At 32.4% G+C, this 14,450-nt stretch overlaps 7 protein-coding genes across 7 annotated transcripts, besides 1 other annotated feature; 4 read left to right on the forward strand and 3 right to left on the reverse strand.

The window, feature by feature from the left end:
• Positions 1-434: 434 nt before the first annotated feature.
• On the reverse strand, positions 435-1,043 carry TVAGG3_0365960 (RNA polymerase II transcription regulator recruiting protein; the record flags this gene model as incomplete). Its single annotated transcript, XM_001324047.1, has 1 exon — positions 435-1,043. The coding sequence occupies one exon, from the start codon at positions 1,041-1,043 to the stop codon at positions 435-437; it is 609 nt and encodes a 202-aa protein (XP_001324082.1).
• Positions 1,044-1,955: 912 nt separating this feature from the next.
• On the reverse strand, positions 1,956-4,736 carry TVAGG3_0365970 (uncharacterized protein; the record flags this gene model as incomplete). Its single annotated transcript, XM_001324048.1, has 1 exon — positions 2,040-3,551. The coding sequence occupies one exon, from the start codon at positions 3,549-3,551 to the stop codon at positions 2,040-2,042; it is 1,512 nt and encodes a 503-aa protein (XP_001324083.1).
• A 669-nt stretch (positions 4,737-5,405) lies between these two features.
• TVAGG3_0365980 (GTPase protein) lies at positions 5,406-5,969 on the forward strand (the record flags this gene model as incomplete). Its single annotated transcript, XM_001324049.1, has 1 exon — positions 5,406-5,969. One exon carries the CDS (start codon positions 5,406-5,408, stop codon positions 5,967-5,969), a length of 564 nt encoding a protein of 187 aa, XP_001324084.1.
• Positions 5,970-6,404: 435 nt separating this feature from the next.
• Positions 6,405-7,152, forward strand: TVAGG3_0365990 (uncharacterized protein; the record flags this gene model as incomplete). The annotated part of the gene is made up of 1 exon (XM_001324050.2): positions 6,405-7,133. One exon carries the CDS (start codon positions 6,405-6,407, stop codon positions 7,131-7,133), a length of 729 nt encoding a protein of 242 aa, XP_001324085.1.
• An 819-nt stretch (positions 7,153-7,971) lies between these two features.
• TVAGG3_0366000 (uncharacterized protein) lies at positions 7,972-8,344 on the forward strand (the record flags this gene model as incomplete). The annotated part of the gene is made up of 1 exon (XM_001324051.2): positions 7,972-8,283. The coding sequence occupies one exon, from the start codon at positions 7,972-7,974 to the stop codon at positions 8,281-8,283; it is 312 nt and encodes a 103-aa protein (XP_001324086.1).
• Positions 8,345-8,489: 145 nt separating this feature from the next.
• TVAGG3_0366010 (putative phospholipid-transporting ATPase family) lies at positions 8,490-11,558 on the reverse strand (the record flags this gene model as incomplete). Its single annotated transcript, XM_001324052.1, has 1 exon — positions 8,490-11,558. The coding sequence occupies one exon, from the start codon at positions 11,556-11,558 to the stop codon at positions 8,490-8,492; it is 3,069 nt and encodes a 1,022-aa protein (XP_001324087.1).
• A 1,266-nt stretch (positions 11,559-12,824) lies between these two features.
• Positions 12,825-14,127, forward strand: TVAGG3_0366020 (uncharacterized protein; the record flags this gene model as incomplete). Its single annotated transcript, XM_001324053.2, has 1 exon — positions 12,866-14,098. The coding sequence occupies one exon, from the start codon at positions 12,866-12,868 to the stop codon at positions 14,096-14,098; it is 1,233 nt and encodes a 410-aa protein (XP_001324088.1).
• A 41-nt stretch (positions 14,128-14,168) lies between these two features.
• Positions 14,169-14,450: part of a mobile genetic element that runs on past the window's edge.

Below are 14,450 nucleotides of genomic sequence, written 5' to 3' on the forward strand. Positions count from 1 at the left end.
TATTGCATTTAAATATGCACCCATTTTATTTTCTAATACTGCAATATTTAGAGGTGTATATATAGGCAGTAATTTTGCTATAAAAATACATCACAAGAAATCCAGGAGTGTCTTTAATATTTCCTGATTCAACTTTGTTTATGCATTTATATCTGAAATATGTGAGAAAAGATATTTTACTAATAAAACACACATCGAAAGGAATCGATGAATTACAAGGCGATTCAGAAATCCAAGTGTCTTTAATATTTCCTGATTCAAAATGAAAATCAATAAACAAGGCAGTTGCTGTGATTCAATGCTTAAGAGATAGAATCATATTCAAGGCTGGAGGTGGAATTTTCGGTTCAATGGTATCTCATATGGTAAATAATAGTCCAATTAACTTAATCTTTTATAATTAATAACAACAACTACACATTTCATAATAATTCTTAGAAGATTGAAAATTCTTCTATTTTTGGATCTTGGAAGTATTTATCGATAAGAAACTCATCATCAAACTCCAGTTCATTTAGAATTTCATCATTCTTATTGGGGATTTCAGTTTTTTGCTGACTTTTATTTTCTTTAAAATGTTTTCGTTGGTATTTTGCTCTTCGGTGAGTATCTACATTAATAAATATGACATTATCTATAGTGGCATGGCGGCGCATCAGCTTACGATATTGGGCTTTAATCATGACGTCAGTTCGGTTTTTAAAAAACTTAGCAATCATTTTCCATTTATTGCCAAACTCTTCAACTTTGCAAAGAAGAAGATAGTTTTCTTCTTTAGTAAATTTGCCATAGTTTAATCCATCACGAAGATAATTGATGTATCTGTCTTTGCATTGACGTCTGTTCTTGTTTGACATCAATGATGACACAAAAGTCCAGTTAATCTTTTTCAAATCGTTCAGATAATATTCTTCAACAATATTTTTCAATTTTTCATCATCTTCACTCGTAAACATAATGTGCTTCTTTTTAATTAGATCTTCATCAAAATCATCTTCGCTTGATGACACTGAATAGCCATCAGATAGTTTTGCAGTCCTCATTTAAATACAAATGAATTAGAAATTAAAAATATAAATCATTTTTGTGAACACATTCAAAACTGAAAAATAAAGAAAGATATAGATAATCTGGAGCATATTAAATATTATTTTTGCAAATTGAAAGCCTTCGATCAAACTTTAATTGAATTAAAAACTTCAAATCTAGAAATACAATCATTAAATGGCAATTTCGACTTTTTTTATTTTCAATGGAAATAATCGTACGATCAAAAACTTTTTGCAAAAACGGAGTATTTATGAAAATAATTTAGAATATCAAATTTATTTGCATAAAAAATTGAACATGCGAGAGTTTTGAGACATCTCATTGAATTACCTCAAATGTGTATTTTCATTAATAATAAGAAAATGGCTTGTTATAAAAACGTATTCAGTATTTACTGTCTTAAAATTTGAAATAACTTTGAAATCGCGATCGGATTCAAATTTGAATTTTTTCCCTCTGAAAAAGGATTAATGAGATGTTTTCTTAATGAATTTTCCTTATTTATTAGAAATAATAACAATAACGAATCTTAAAATCAATAAAATAACGACGAGATATTTCGAATTAAAGAAAATTACATCGAAAATGATGATGAATGATGCAATACAATCTTTTTCAGTTGTCCAGCGAATTGTTTACATCATTATTAAGTAGGGGATATCAAAAAGTCTCTTTTTAGTATTTATTTTATATCATTTTGAATTTACTGCATTTTTTATATATTTAACAAATAACATCATCCTTGATTGATTTGATGTCGTGCTCTTATCGATATGAGCAATGAAAATAGATCATTATAAGATAATACACATATAACGATTAAAAATGGCTTTAAATACAAAAAAAAACCAAGCACATTTTGCTTGATTGGATTTATTCACTGAAAGACAGCATATTATAGTAGGGTTTTGCTATGAATAAGTAAGTAAAAGTATGTAAAAAGAAAAAACACATATTCAAGGTGAAAAACGCTAATATAAGTTAAAAATTTACAAACAAACAGATAATTCTGATTTGAGCTGAATGATTTCATTCATTATCTGAGACGCCTCATTCTTCAGCTCAGGAGTGATTGGCTGTCTCTGTATCTCGTTCAATCTCTTGCTGAAAGCAATGACTAATTCGATGACTTCTTGACGAGTTCTTTTCGCCGATTTCTCGTATTGAGGAGGTATCATTGGTAATGGCTGTGGTGTTGCCTTAACAGATTCAATTCCTTGTGGAAGAGGTTTTGGAGATGCATTAACTGGAGAAATGCCTTGTGGAAGAGGTTTGGGAGGAGGAAGTTCAACAGTTAATGGATCAACTTCTTTTTCTTGATCAATTTTAGGAGAAATTTCCGATTTTTGATCATTTGTTGGAATTTCTTCAACTTTTTGATTTAATTCATTTGGTTTTTCTGACTCAACAGGTGTCAAAGAGTTATTCGGCTTATCTTCTTCCAAAGGAATAGCTTTCTGATGTGTTATGACATTGTCAATTCTTAATCTTTCAGGAGAACATGGAGGAGATGAAGGAAGAACTTTAGAAGGAGAACTTGTGTTGGATACAATTGGTTTATTTGGTGCAGGAAGGAAACTTGGTCTTCTTGGTGCAACGATTTCTGGAATTTCGAATTTCGGAGCTGAATTTGGAAGTGGTTTTGGTTTTGAATCAGGTGGAATGATTGGTTTAGGAATTTCTTCAACAACTGGTTCCTTTTCTTGGACAACATCAACTTTTTGAGGGACTTCATCAATTGATTCTTCAGAATCTTCGCTTTTAAGAAGGTCTTCACTTTCAGAATGTGCTGCAAAGAAACCTTTAGATCCTTCAATGAAACCTCTGACAAAAATTTCGACTTTTCTGTCTTCGTAAATCTTCATTGCTTCATCTTCTTCTGCTTCCTTCTTGATAAGATATTGATGATATCTTTTGAATGCTATTATACCTTTCTTCATTGAAACAATTCTTCCAAAATCAATAACAGACTTAATTAAGAACTCCAATTTTTTGAATTTCAAGTAACTTTTCTTCCATGGATTATAAATAGTTAACAAGAGCTTTGTTCTTCTGAAAATAGCTGCTTTACGTATCATGTCATGTTCATCTTTGTTTTGCTTGAATCCTTTAAGACCTTTCTTGTAATAATTTTTCTTGATAAACCATGAAATTTTGTTTCTCAAGTCTTTTGTGGCAACTGTTGACTTGAATAATGCACCCCAACGTGTGAATGATCTCTTGAGAAGAGTGTTTGTCGATTTCTCAATGTATTCTTGTGTTTTTTCGCGGTTAAACTTCGAAATGGAGTAATTCGATACCCATTTTGAAAAATAGCGATTCAAGGAAGAGTTGACCATCATTTTCCTTACATTTCTGATCTTATCGTGTATCTTTTTCAGTGAAATGGCATCATCTGCCCAACGATAAAAAATCTGTCTTAATTTTGAAAGTTGCAATTGATTTGATACGTCATTTACCATCTTGTCATCATTAACTCTTGATTCATGAATATCACACATTATATCAAAGTATTTTCTCATTAAATTCAATTTTGAATTTTGCATAAAATTAGAAAGCTCTGTTGTAATGCGCATTCTATTATTATACTTGTTAAACCAGCGATAAAATACTGTCTCGGTAACAGTTTCAATCCTTGCTTTTTGATATTTCGATAATAATTTTGATAATCTAATATTTTCATAATAAGTTTCGTTCCATAGGTAAAAGTAAACTCCTTGAATGATACTGTTAACCTTTTTCTGACAAATTCTGTATTTCCTTTGTCTTCTTGTTGAATCTTTCCAAAAATCCCAAAATCCAACAAGAGAAAAGTAATAGTGATTACTAGAAATATCTTCAAAGTTACGAGCTAGTTTCTTGCGCTTGTCAATTATATTAAACCAGCCCATAAATGCTCTACGAAGGAAAATTTGATTTGCATCTCTAGTATATCTGCGCGATTGCTTTTCTAAGGATTTAACGTACTTCCATCTATTAAAGTATATTCTCATTGAAAGTTTGCGACGCATTAATTGAATTTCAATTTCTTTTCTTTCATTTTGGTATAAATCTAAGTATTTTTGATACCATAATTTAATATATTTTTCTGCTTTGAGCTTTTCTTTTAGATATGCAAGTTTCTTGAATGCCTCTATCTGTTTCTTCCATTTCATAAAATATGAATTAAGTAGTTTTCCGGAAAGATTTTGATGAATTTTCGAAATATATTCCTTTTCTTGTTTTTCTGTCATTATCAACGATTTCCAGAGTTGAAAGAATTTCAATCTTATATGAAGGATACTAAATGTTTCAGCGCGCACTTCTTTGAGATAGTTATCTTGGTTCACAGACTGCAATAATGTGTCACTCAACATTTCTGTTGAACCTAGAGTAAATTCATTCATCAAGTGTACGTTTATTAATATTTTTTTTCAATTATTTTTATTTCCGCGGCACTAAGTTTGCTGTTATCTTCATCTCATAGATGAGCGAAATGGAGATGAGATATGTTGTCTGTCGGAACTTTTAATATGAAATAACGAACAATATACGAGTAGTACTGTCGTATTTTTAATAATTATCTGATTAGATTACCTGGCTCCAATATATAACTTATATATTTTCGTTGGCTCCTTACCATTTTTAATAATTATCTGATTAGATTACCTGGCTCCAATATATAACCTATACATGTGTGCAGCACTTCATTCTTAGATAATAAAGATGCAATAAAGATTCGTTAGCTCCTGGAAAGTGCTATTCTTCCTTATTTTATCCATTGCATCTTTATTATCTAAGAATGAAGTGCTGCACACATGTATGGAATACTACTTATATTAATGCAAACTTAGCCAATTAAATTTTCTTGCAAGTAAAATCTGTCTATCTATGAATTTTGGGAAATTTGGGAAAAATTTACATTTTGCAAGAATAAGGATCAAATACGAATAAACACAATCTATATATTATAGAATGCTTTTTTATCCCTTGATCGTGATATATTTTTGATCGCAAATTCTCTCAAAAATAATTTTCAGAAATCTTCCAAAGAAATCTTTAAACAACAAGGATACAATACACATACTATTTGGTTGAGCGGCTTTTTATTCAACTATACAATCACATAAACACATTTTGGATATCCTTTCAAAAATAACGCTATTTGAGATGAGCTTCTTTTTTTCTGAGTTTTGCAAAAAATTCTGAAAAATATCATACATAATATGATGCTTACAGTATTTTAATCATTATCTAAAATTTTCTCTTGAAAAACTTCCACAAATTTGGATCGCAAAAATTTTTATTGAATAGATTGAAAAGACTCAGAATTTCTATAGAATTTTTTCAATTTGTATCTAATTTCATTATAACAAATGCAACTCAGACATGATAAGATTGTCTTATTAGGTGACTCTAGTGTTGGCAAGACATCCACCATCGAGAAGTTCCTTCATGGAACTATTCCAAAGTTCTGTTCTTCTACAGTTGGTGCAGGTTATAGCGAACTTTTATTAGATTATCATAACTCAAAGAGAAAAGTTCAGATATGGGATACAGCTGGACAAGAGAAATCCCGCTCAATGGTTCCAATCTATGCTCGCAACGCTACAGGAGCTTTTGTTGTGTTTTCTTTAGACAACAAAGAATCATTCAAAAATATACCAAAATGGATCAGTTCATTGAAGACTGATGCTAAAATTGTCATTGTTGGAAACAAATGTGATCTTCCAATGCGTGAAGTTTCAAGACGTGATGCTCTTGAACTTGCATCAAAGTATAATGCTGAATATATTGAGACTTCTTCGTTAACAGGAGAAGGAATTACTGACTTATTCACAAGTATGGTCTCATCAATTATTGATTATGGAGAAAATCATAGTCCTGAGACATCAATTTCTAGTCTTGAAATTGAGAACAAGCGTGGATCTTGCTGGTAATAATATGTGTTGTTTGAAATAAATCATGAAGTTTAGATTTTAAATCGGAAACATAATTTTTTTGAAAATGTGTAGTCAAACTTATCATTCAGATCATTTCTCGTATAAAAATGGATATTTTAGGCAGTGTATATTCATCTATACTAGTATCAATCATCACAAATTCTGTTTGCAGAATAAGGAAAATTTGAGATTCCTGAAGGAACACTCTACTCCAATCAGTTTTGCTCTCCATCTGATGTGTAAAAGATACCTTTCATTACAAAATATTGGTTAGCATGTCGAAATAAAAAGTTTGTTGTTTCTATCAATTGTTTTCAAATAAAATTCACAAAAAATTAATGTCATTTTTTATGTTTTAAAAATTCATGAGCAATATATTAGGACTTCATTTTTGAAAAGCTTTATAAAAATTCTCAATTCACCTCACATTCGATGAATTTCGATCAGTTCCTTGCTACCGTGAAGAAATACGCAATCATTTTTGCCACAGGATTTCTTGCTGGCGTAATTGCATACCTTATTCAATATGTAATTGATCACAAGAGTATTGATTTGAATCTTTATAAAGAGTGTGATCTTTACTTAATGGGTTTAACATGCGGAATTTTGTACATTATCGAAACGCTATGTGAATACTGGCTCTTACAGATCAAATTCATTAAGTCAATCCATGATCAGCTCAGACCAGTTTTCTACTCAATTGTTGCCATTCTTGTTGTTGCAATCCTCTATGTTTTCACCATCCCATTCGTTCGCATCTATCACTTCCCCAAGGCTTACAAGGCTCTCGCTAAACATGCTTCAATTCCACGTATTATTGATGCATTGTGGGGAGGATATCAGAAAAAGTACACAAACACAGTCCCATATATGATGATCAGAATGCCAATTGACTCTATTTTCTGGATCATCCACTCAAAGTATCTCAGATCAGCTGGAAACAAGTATGTTTCAGTTGCAGTTTATGCCCTTTGCATGGCTGTTTCTGCTATTGCAGCAGGCTTAGCTGTTTATCCAATCGAATCTACCCTCGCTGGCAATAAGTTTGATCATTGCCTTCATCTTGGCATTGAAGATGCCATCGTTATGATCCCAATAGTTGTTGTCCTCTCCCTCGTTGATGGTGGCGAGAAGTCTGTCTCATTCTCATTAAGACTCTAAAATCATGAATAAACGAATTAATAACTTATTTATAAAGTATTCTCGATTTTAACTCTATTAATAATTGAGTTAAACAGAGAAGTGAATTGATTTCCAAAATTTACAGAAAGGTTCTCAATTAAACAAAGTTCATAGCTTGGAAAAAGGGTAGTCAGCGAGTGTAAATTGTTTTCTGTGGTCAAGCATTTCGATTATAAACAATATTGAATTTTGAATAAAAATTTCTTAGCAACTATCTCATCGTAACTCGAAAGATCATTAGCCAAAGAGTTTTTCAGATGAATTATTGGCTAATGTAGCCAATTATTACATCATATAAATGAAAATGCTGTAATATTGAGGGAGGACAGAGAATAGTCCGTAAACGATTATATGTTTCTAGATGCTATAGATGATTCCAAAGCAGGGAACATCGAAAGTGTTCTGGAAAACCAGGATAAGTTCATAGACGGAATAAGATTGCTTCCATAACTTTGAAATAACGACATATTGCAAATATCTACCTATTATGGAATACAGGAATCCTAAAAATAGCTCCTTATTTTCAATTTTATCTGATCAACACTTTATTGTTTGAATATTCATCTGTTTTAACACGATATATTAAATTGACTCAATATGCTTTATATAATAGCGAGAGATCGGAGAAATGAAATTCATTATTCGCAAATTTAAATAAATTTTGAAAATTTACATTGAAAATTTTTGAATAAAAGCAACGATAATTCAAAAATTTCAATAAAATTTTAATCTATGAGGAAATGTGAACAAAAGTTATCTAAAATTCAATAGCCTCTAATTCTGTCAAATTTTCGGTTTGCCACAAAACAAAATCTTCATGATCCATAGACATAATGGAACTACAGGAAACAATGATATGTTCCAAGACAAGCCTCAGCCAGGTCAGAGTCTTCCTGTAGCATCCTGGAATAGCCTTCCAAACATCCCAGTTCAGTCACGTAGTTATAAGGGGTGTTTTCACCGTGATCCACAGAATATCGCAATGTCTTTAAAGCGCCCGTCAGCACCAAATAATAAACCAACGTTTGTACTTCCAGCAGGCCGCACTTTTAAGGACTTTGAGCCAACACGCAGAAATTCTATCAGCCATTCGAAGTCCTGCGACGATATCTCCAGGACCCATTGCTAAATTGTTTGTTTGTATGTTTGTTTGATTAAGTTAAGTAAACTTTTTAATCTTATTTTACCTCAATATTTTATTTTCTCAATTATTTATCGTAAAAACACTTATGGCGACCGCTAACATGTTAAAACACCGAAAAATAAGAAGATTACAATAAAATAACCTAACCGAAGTTTAGATAAAAACAAACAAAAATAATATAATAATATAACTTAAAGTGCTGGATCCATATCAGAAGTATCGCAGGAAACAGCTTGTGAGTTCTCGTTTTCGTGAACAAGCTGGCACAAGGATGGCTTTAAGATTCTTAAAGAGAATTCAACAAGGAATGAGATAGACAACGAGATAATCGATGCCAAAATCATTCCCATCCAGCAATCGAAACGTGTATAAATCTCTAAAACACTTCCATAGAAGTTTGAATCAATTAAGTAGCCGTATAATGGAAGAACACCAAACATAATGGCTACAGATAGCAAATCAAGGATAATGGCATAAACATTCCAGTCATTTGACCAAAATGCAATTTGGACTGAAATAACAATAACAAGAGTGACATAGTTCAATGTTCCAGTGCCAATCATGGATAAATCTGGGCATGAGAACGTAAGAATGGCATAAATGATCGCAGACTGGACAATTCCGAGAATTAAATAATAAGTCAACTGAGAATATTCCAATGGACTCTTGTATGTTCCATGAAGCTCTGGATGATCAATTAAGTCTGAGCTTCTGTTGTCCTTGTCAAATAATCCGAAAACAATAACAGGAATGAAAGAGAAGATTAAGTTGAAGCATGTCATAAGGAAACCATCAAAGAACGATGATGGAGAGGCCAAGTTGTTGAAATAGCACCAAATTAAGATGCATTCGAAGGCAAAATTCTTGTAAAGCATCATCATCGTTACATAGGATAGTCTATGAAGGGTCCAATGGCCGTGAACACCGATAAGCTTCTGTAAGTGTCTGAACTTTGGAATTGCGAAATCACTCATTTGAGCAGCCTGTGTTCCTTCACGACCGAAGATTCCGACGCTAACTGATGATTCCTGGATCATTCCGACATCGTTGGCCCCATCTCCGACTGCTAATGTGATCGCATTATTTCTTGTTCGGACCAAATTAACAATCTTAGCCTTCATGTATGGAGAGACTCTTGAAAAGATGACAGATTTGCACTTCATTGCCAGCTTGAAGAAGAGATAAGACTGATTACTTAAGCAGAATTCCAAAACTTCCTCTGTAATGACTAATACAGGATCATTGAAGTTGTCAAACTCATCAATGTATCTTCCAAGGTCTAATGATGTAACGATTTTGTCACTGTTACCTAAAATCAAAACATCTGAACCATGTGGGATAACTTTTGATGTTTTTCCAATTTCAATTGCTGTTTCGAGCTTATCTCCTGTTAATACCCAAACATGGATACCTGCTCTTCTTAGCCATTCGATTGTTTCTGGAACTCCTTCTTGTAATTTGTCTTCAATTGCTGTAATTCCAATGCATTCTAAGTCTTGTTCAACAGATTCAGCGAATTCTAACAATTTCTCATCAACTTTGTCCATAGAAAGAGTGATTTTGTTCAAATTTTCCATGAATTTCTGTTTTTCTTCTCCATAAAGTTCTTTCATAGCGAAAACAAGAGTTCTGTAGCCACTGATTGCATAATCATTAAGCTCCTGTCTGAAATATACTTCTCTGCATCTTGGGTAGATGATGTTATCAGCTCCTTTAGTCAGAACTAAAAGACCTTCTTCGCCCTGTTTCCTGACAACAACTGTCATTCTCTTTCTTGTTGAATTGAATGGGAAAACAGCAATTATGTCATAAACTTGGTAAACTCCATTAACTTCAATAGCAATTCTTGCTGGATTTCTTGCTTTCAAAACCCAGTTGCATTCAGAAGCGAATTTGACGAAAGCTGCTTCATCAGGGGATTCTGCGTTGTATTCAATTCCATTTGGAGAATTGTAGACAATTACAGAGTTATTAAGGACAAAACTGAGTAACATATCAGCGCTTTTCTCCTTATCTTCAGCGGAAAACTGCGAGAAATACTGAGAATGAACTCCAGAATGATCAACAAAAGAAACTAAGTTCATTTTGTTCTCTGTGAGTGTTCCTGTCTTGTCTGTGAGGACAAAATTGATCTTAGCCATGTCGATAAGCATGTTTGAGTTGTGTGGAACTGCATCTCCCATTTCATCATCATGCATGTCCTGATCAACGTGAATCGTTATAGCAATCCAAAACCTGAGGATCTCGATAATCACCATCAATGAGATCGGGATCATATAAGAGAAAATAATTAGATATTGCAAAATTGATTGAAGAAAACTAATGCCAATTGATGGAAGAACGTCATCAATTACATTAAATGAACCAGCAAATTCGAAAGCAACGCACGAACTCGAGATTGCTACTACGATCAATAACATCAAAACAAAAATCAAAATTACAGCTTTATTCACGCTGTAATCGAAAGCTGTAAGTTTAGCGGGTGGAACGCGTGAGTTTTGCATGACTCTTGTGTCGGCTCCTGTAGCGATCGCAACACCTATTACCCAATCAGTGTATTTCAGTGTCATACCGCGTAATAATATGTTGTTGATTGAAGCCGAGAACTTTTCTTCGCCTTTTATTAATCGGCAATAAAATGAATTTAAAGATCTTGATGGTTCGTTGAGTTCTATATTCCAAACATCATATGATTTTGGATCATTTATGATATCTGTTTTGTTGAATATTGGAAGATCAGCCATCGTTTTAACAGCTGTTTCTCCATTGAGATTTGCCTCGGAATAGTTGCATATTCCATCGTTATTTGATGAGCAGACGTATAATAAATCGCAGGGAATCATTTGGTCGTTTTTGATTTTGACGAGATCACCAATACGAATGGCTGATGATTTTGTAACTTCCCAATTGTTGTTTTGATATACGAAATACTGAGTATTGTTTTTTGTTTGGTCTTCTCTGAACTTTAAGTAATCTTCAATACCGCTTTTTACCATTGAAACGAGCAAAACGAAGGATAATGGGATGAGTTGGAAAACCCATTCAACTGGAGAATATGGAAGACAGCATATGACAAGAATAAATAAGAAGTAATCGTTGGCAACAATCCTGAAGTTTTCGAATAATGTAAGTGGAATGAAATTTAAGATGTTGTATCTATGAGTCTTGACGTAGTTGTCGATTTGTCCTGGGTAATCTAAGTTTTTGCCCATAACGGAGATTTTGGCCCATGAATTAAGTTGTTGTTGCTCGTTTTGCATTGAAAAAATTAAATATCTTGGGAATAAAATTTTTGCAAGCTTTTGAATAACCTTTCAAAATTTTTGCAAACGATGTTGAATTCGTGTCAATTTAATTAATTTATCAATTATCAGCAATGTTGTTAGAAAAGTCTATTTTGTTAATACATTCAATTCGATTTTTTCATAGAGTGGAAATTGATTACTATATTTATCATTCTTGGTTATATATCAAAATTAAGATTTTTCTCCAAGCCAGGTTTTTAATTTATCCGGTGAATTCAGTACCTTAAAATATTGAATGGGGAAAATAACCTTTCTCGAATAAATTAAAATTATAGTTGTAATCAAGTTACCGAATTGACAATAGAGAATTATCGATAATTCAAATAACCTTTTTGTAATTCCGATAATTTGAAGAAATTTTACCGGTGCTATTGGCTAATTATTCTGCATAAATCCACGATCATTTTTCAATAGTGTTTCAATAGTTTTTCAATTGAAATGACATTGAATTAATTCACCATAACGATAATTCAAATTTAATCAGTGAATCTGTCAATTTGATCGGCCGCCATTAAGCTACGAAAATCCATTCCATTATTAACCTCTTTACAAAATAGTGATTGCATAGTAAAATCCAACTAATACTAGCAAATGCGATCAAATTTTTATTTTCAATCGAATGAACAAATCATATCCGTAATATATTTATTCTAATTTCAATAATGGCATAGCATTTGTAATGGATTTTACTCATTTTTAATACCCGTAATTAATTTTTTCATTGACATTGCAAACTGCTATGTAAATTTAAGTCATGCTTAACAATTGTAATTTTTCGCCCATGTGAACATATTTCTAATTCAGTATTTTGAAATCTTTCAAAGATCTATGAATATTGTTATTTCAACATATATGTATTAAAGCTTATGGAATCTCTCATTCACACATTTGATCAATTTTATGAAATTTAATAATTTCAAAAATATATATTCGGAGTTCATTTTAACATTCGCGTATATTAAGAAACCGTTATATATCTTGTATAATATGTTTTTAATGCTCCAATTTAAAAAAATTCCACACTATTGATTTTTCGTAAATCTGCGAACATAATTTTAATAGAAAATTTGGCGCAATGCAAATTTTGAATTCAAATTTGGTCATTCAAATTTGTAAATTAAAGATGTGTATTTTGGTCTTTTGATAATCACCTACACCATTAAACTCTGAAAAGGAAATTTATACAAAATTTTAATTACACAAAAAGTGACGGAGGAATTTTTTTGGCGCACTTGGCGCGCTTCACAAAATTTAGGTCTGCCATGAAGGATTTTGCTGAGGGTTGCGTGCTTGTCACTTGCAAAGCTGGAAAAGCTTCTTTTATAACAGCATTCACCCCAGATGACCTTGACTTGCAGATTTTCAATCAAGATTTTTACTCATGTGCGTTTCCGAAGAATCTCTCAAAGGGTACACAGTCATCTGTGTTTGCATTCACAGTTGGCTCAATGACAGCCTATACATGGAGCTTCCAATATGGCTCAAATGTCGATTCAATCATTATTCTTTCTTCATTACCATATCCACATTTATTCCTTAACTTACTCAGCGAGGTCTCTCAGAACTGCCCTGCAAATGACACAAACTTTGATGAGGACACAAGGTTTAATTTGGTTGTGTCGTTTATAAATTCTTGGAAATTACAAGCAGAAGGAAAAGTTCTCTATTCATCTATTGAAGCAAGCGGATACTTTGGTCTCTCAAACTTTGGCTATTCTTCAATAGATCCTTATCATTATTTTGGCAAAGACACAGATTACACCAAAATATGGAAATCACTATTGCTTAACCAAGGAGTTGCAGTTATCGGAGATGATAAGTCTTCCATTTGCCAAGGAGTCTTTTCTTTGCTTGGATTATTCGAACCATTCAAATTCAATGGAGAATATCTTATTACAAATAATCCAAAAGATAGTAGACTCTTTGACACATCAAAGAAATACTCTATTGTAGGCATTTTGACCAATAATTTTAATGCTTCGAAATATAAAAGGAAGTTTGGAATTTGCCTTCAAATAGATACCAAGACCGGACAAGAACTTGATACCGTCATCATTCATAAAAAGCAGAAACTCCTTTATGACCTCATGGAGACTATTTCAAATAGGAATCTTGAAACAGATCCATATCATGAACTTCTTAGCAGAAGACTTGTTACTGATGATATTGATACAGTAATGTGCCCTCAAATGAAGAAGAAAACACTGACTTTCAGTGAATTAAGAATTTTTGAAACAACAAGATTAGTTTCTGAATGGATGAATGGTCGTACATATAGACCGGAGCTCAGAGAATCATTCCTTTCCAACACTCCTTCAGAAATTGTCGAGAAAATTGAAACAAAAGATTTACCTTTGGCTCTTTCAGCTGTTAACTCGATCAAAGCCATGTTTCCGAATGATTCTCACTTCCAGAGCGTAATGAGAAAACATAGAAGACTAATTGAAGATCGTCTGGGTCAAATCAATCGTAGATCTTCAGACAGCGAATTGTAATAATAATATTAAACATTTTGTTTGTATTTTTCGTCAATTATTGGAATTTTTTTCCCCTCAAATTCAAAATGGCAAACCCAAATTTTAGCTAAAAGTGACAGGGAAAAAAAACGTTTAGTATTAAAAAAAAGACCGATGAGAGCTTCGTTCGAAATATAGAGGGAACTGAGAATGCGCAACCATTCTCAGGGAATATTGGATGCTATTCCCATTCCCTCTGTATGGAAAATTGAGGTTTTCAAAGGGAGTTAAAATAATATCAAATTTATACTAATTTACTTCAAAATACAAAAGTATTTGACAGCTAAAATTAGTTACTTTAGCAAGCCTATCAATACCCTTTTACGATTAT

Source organism: Trichomonas vaginalis, chromosome V, assembly GCF_026262505.1.
Source record: "Trichomonas vaginalis G3 chromosome V, whole genome shotgun sequence".
Taxonomy (NCBI): Eukaryota; Parabasalia; order Trichomonadida; family Trichomonadidae; genus Trichomonas; species Trichomonas vaginalis.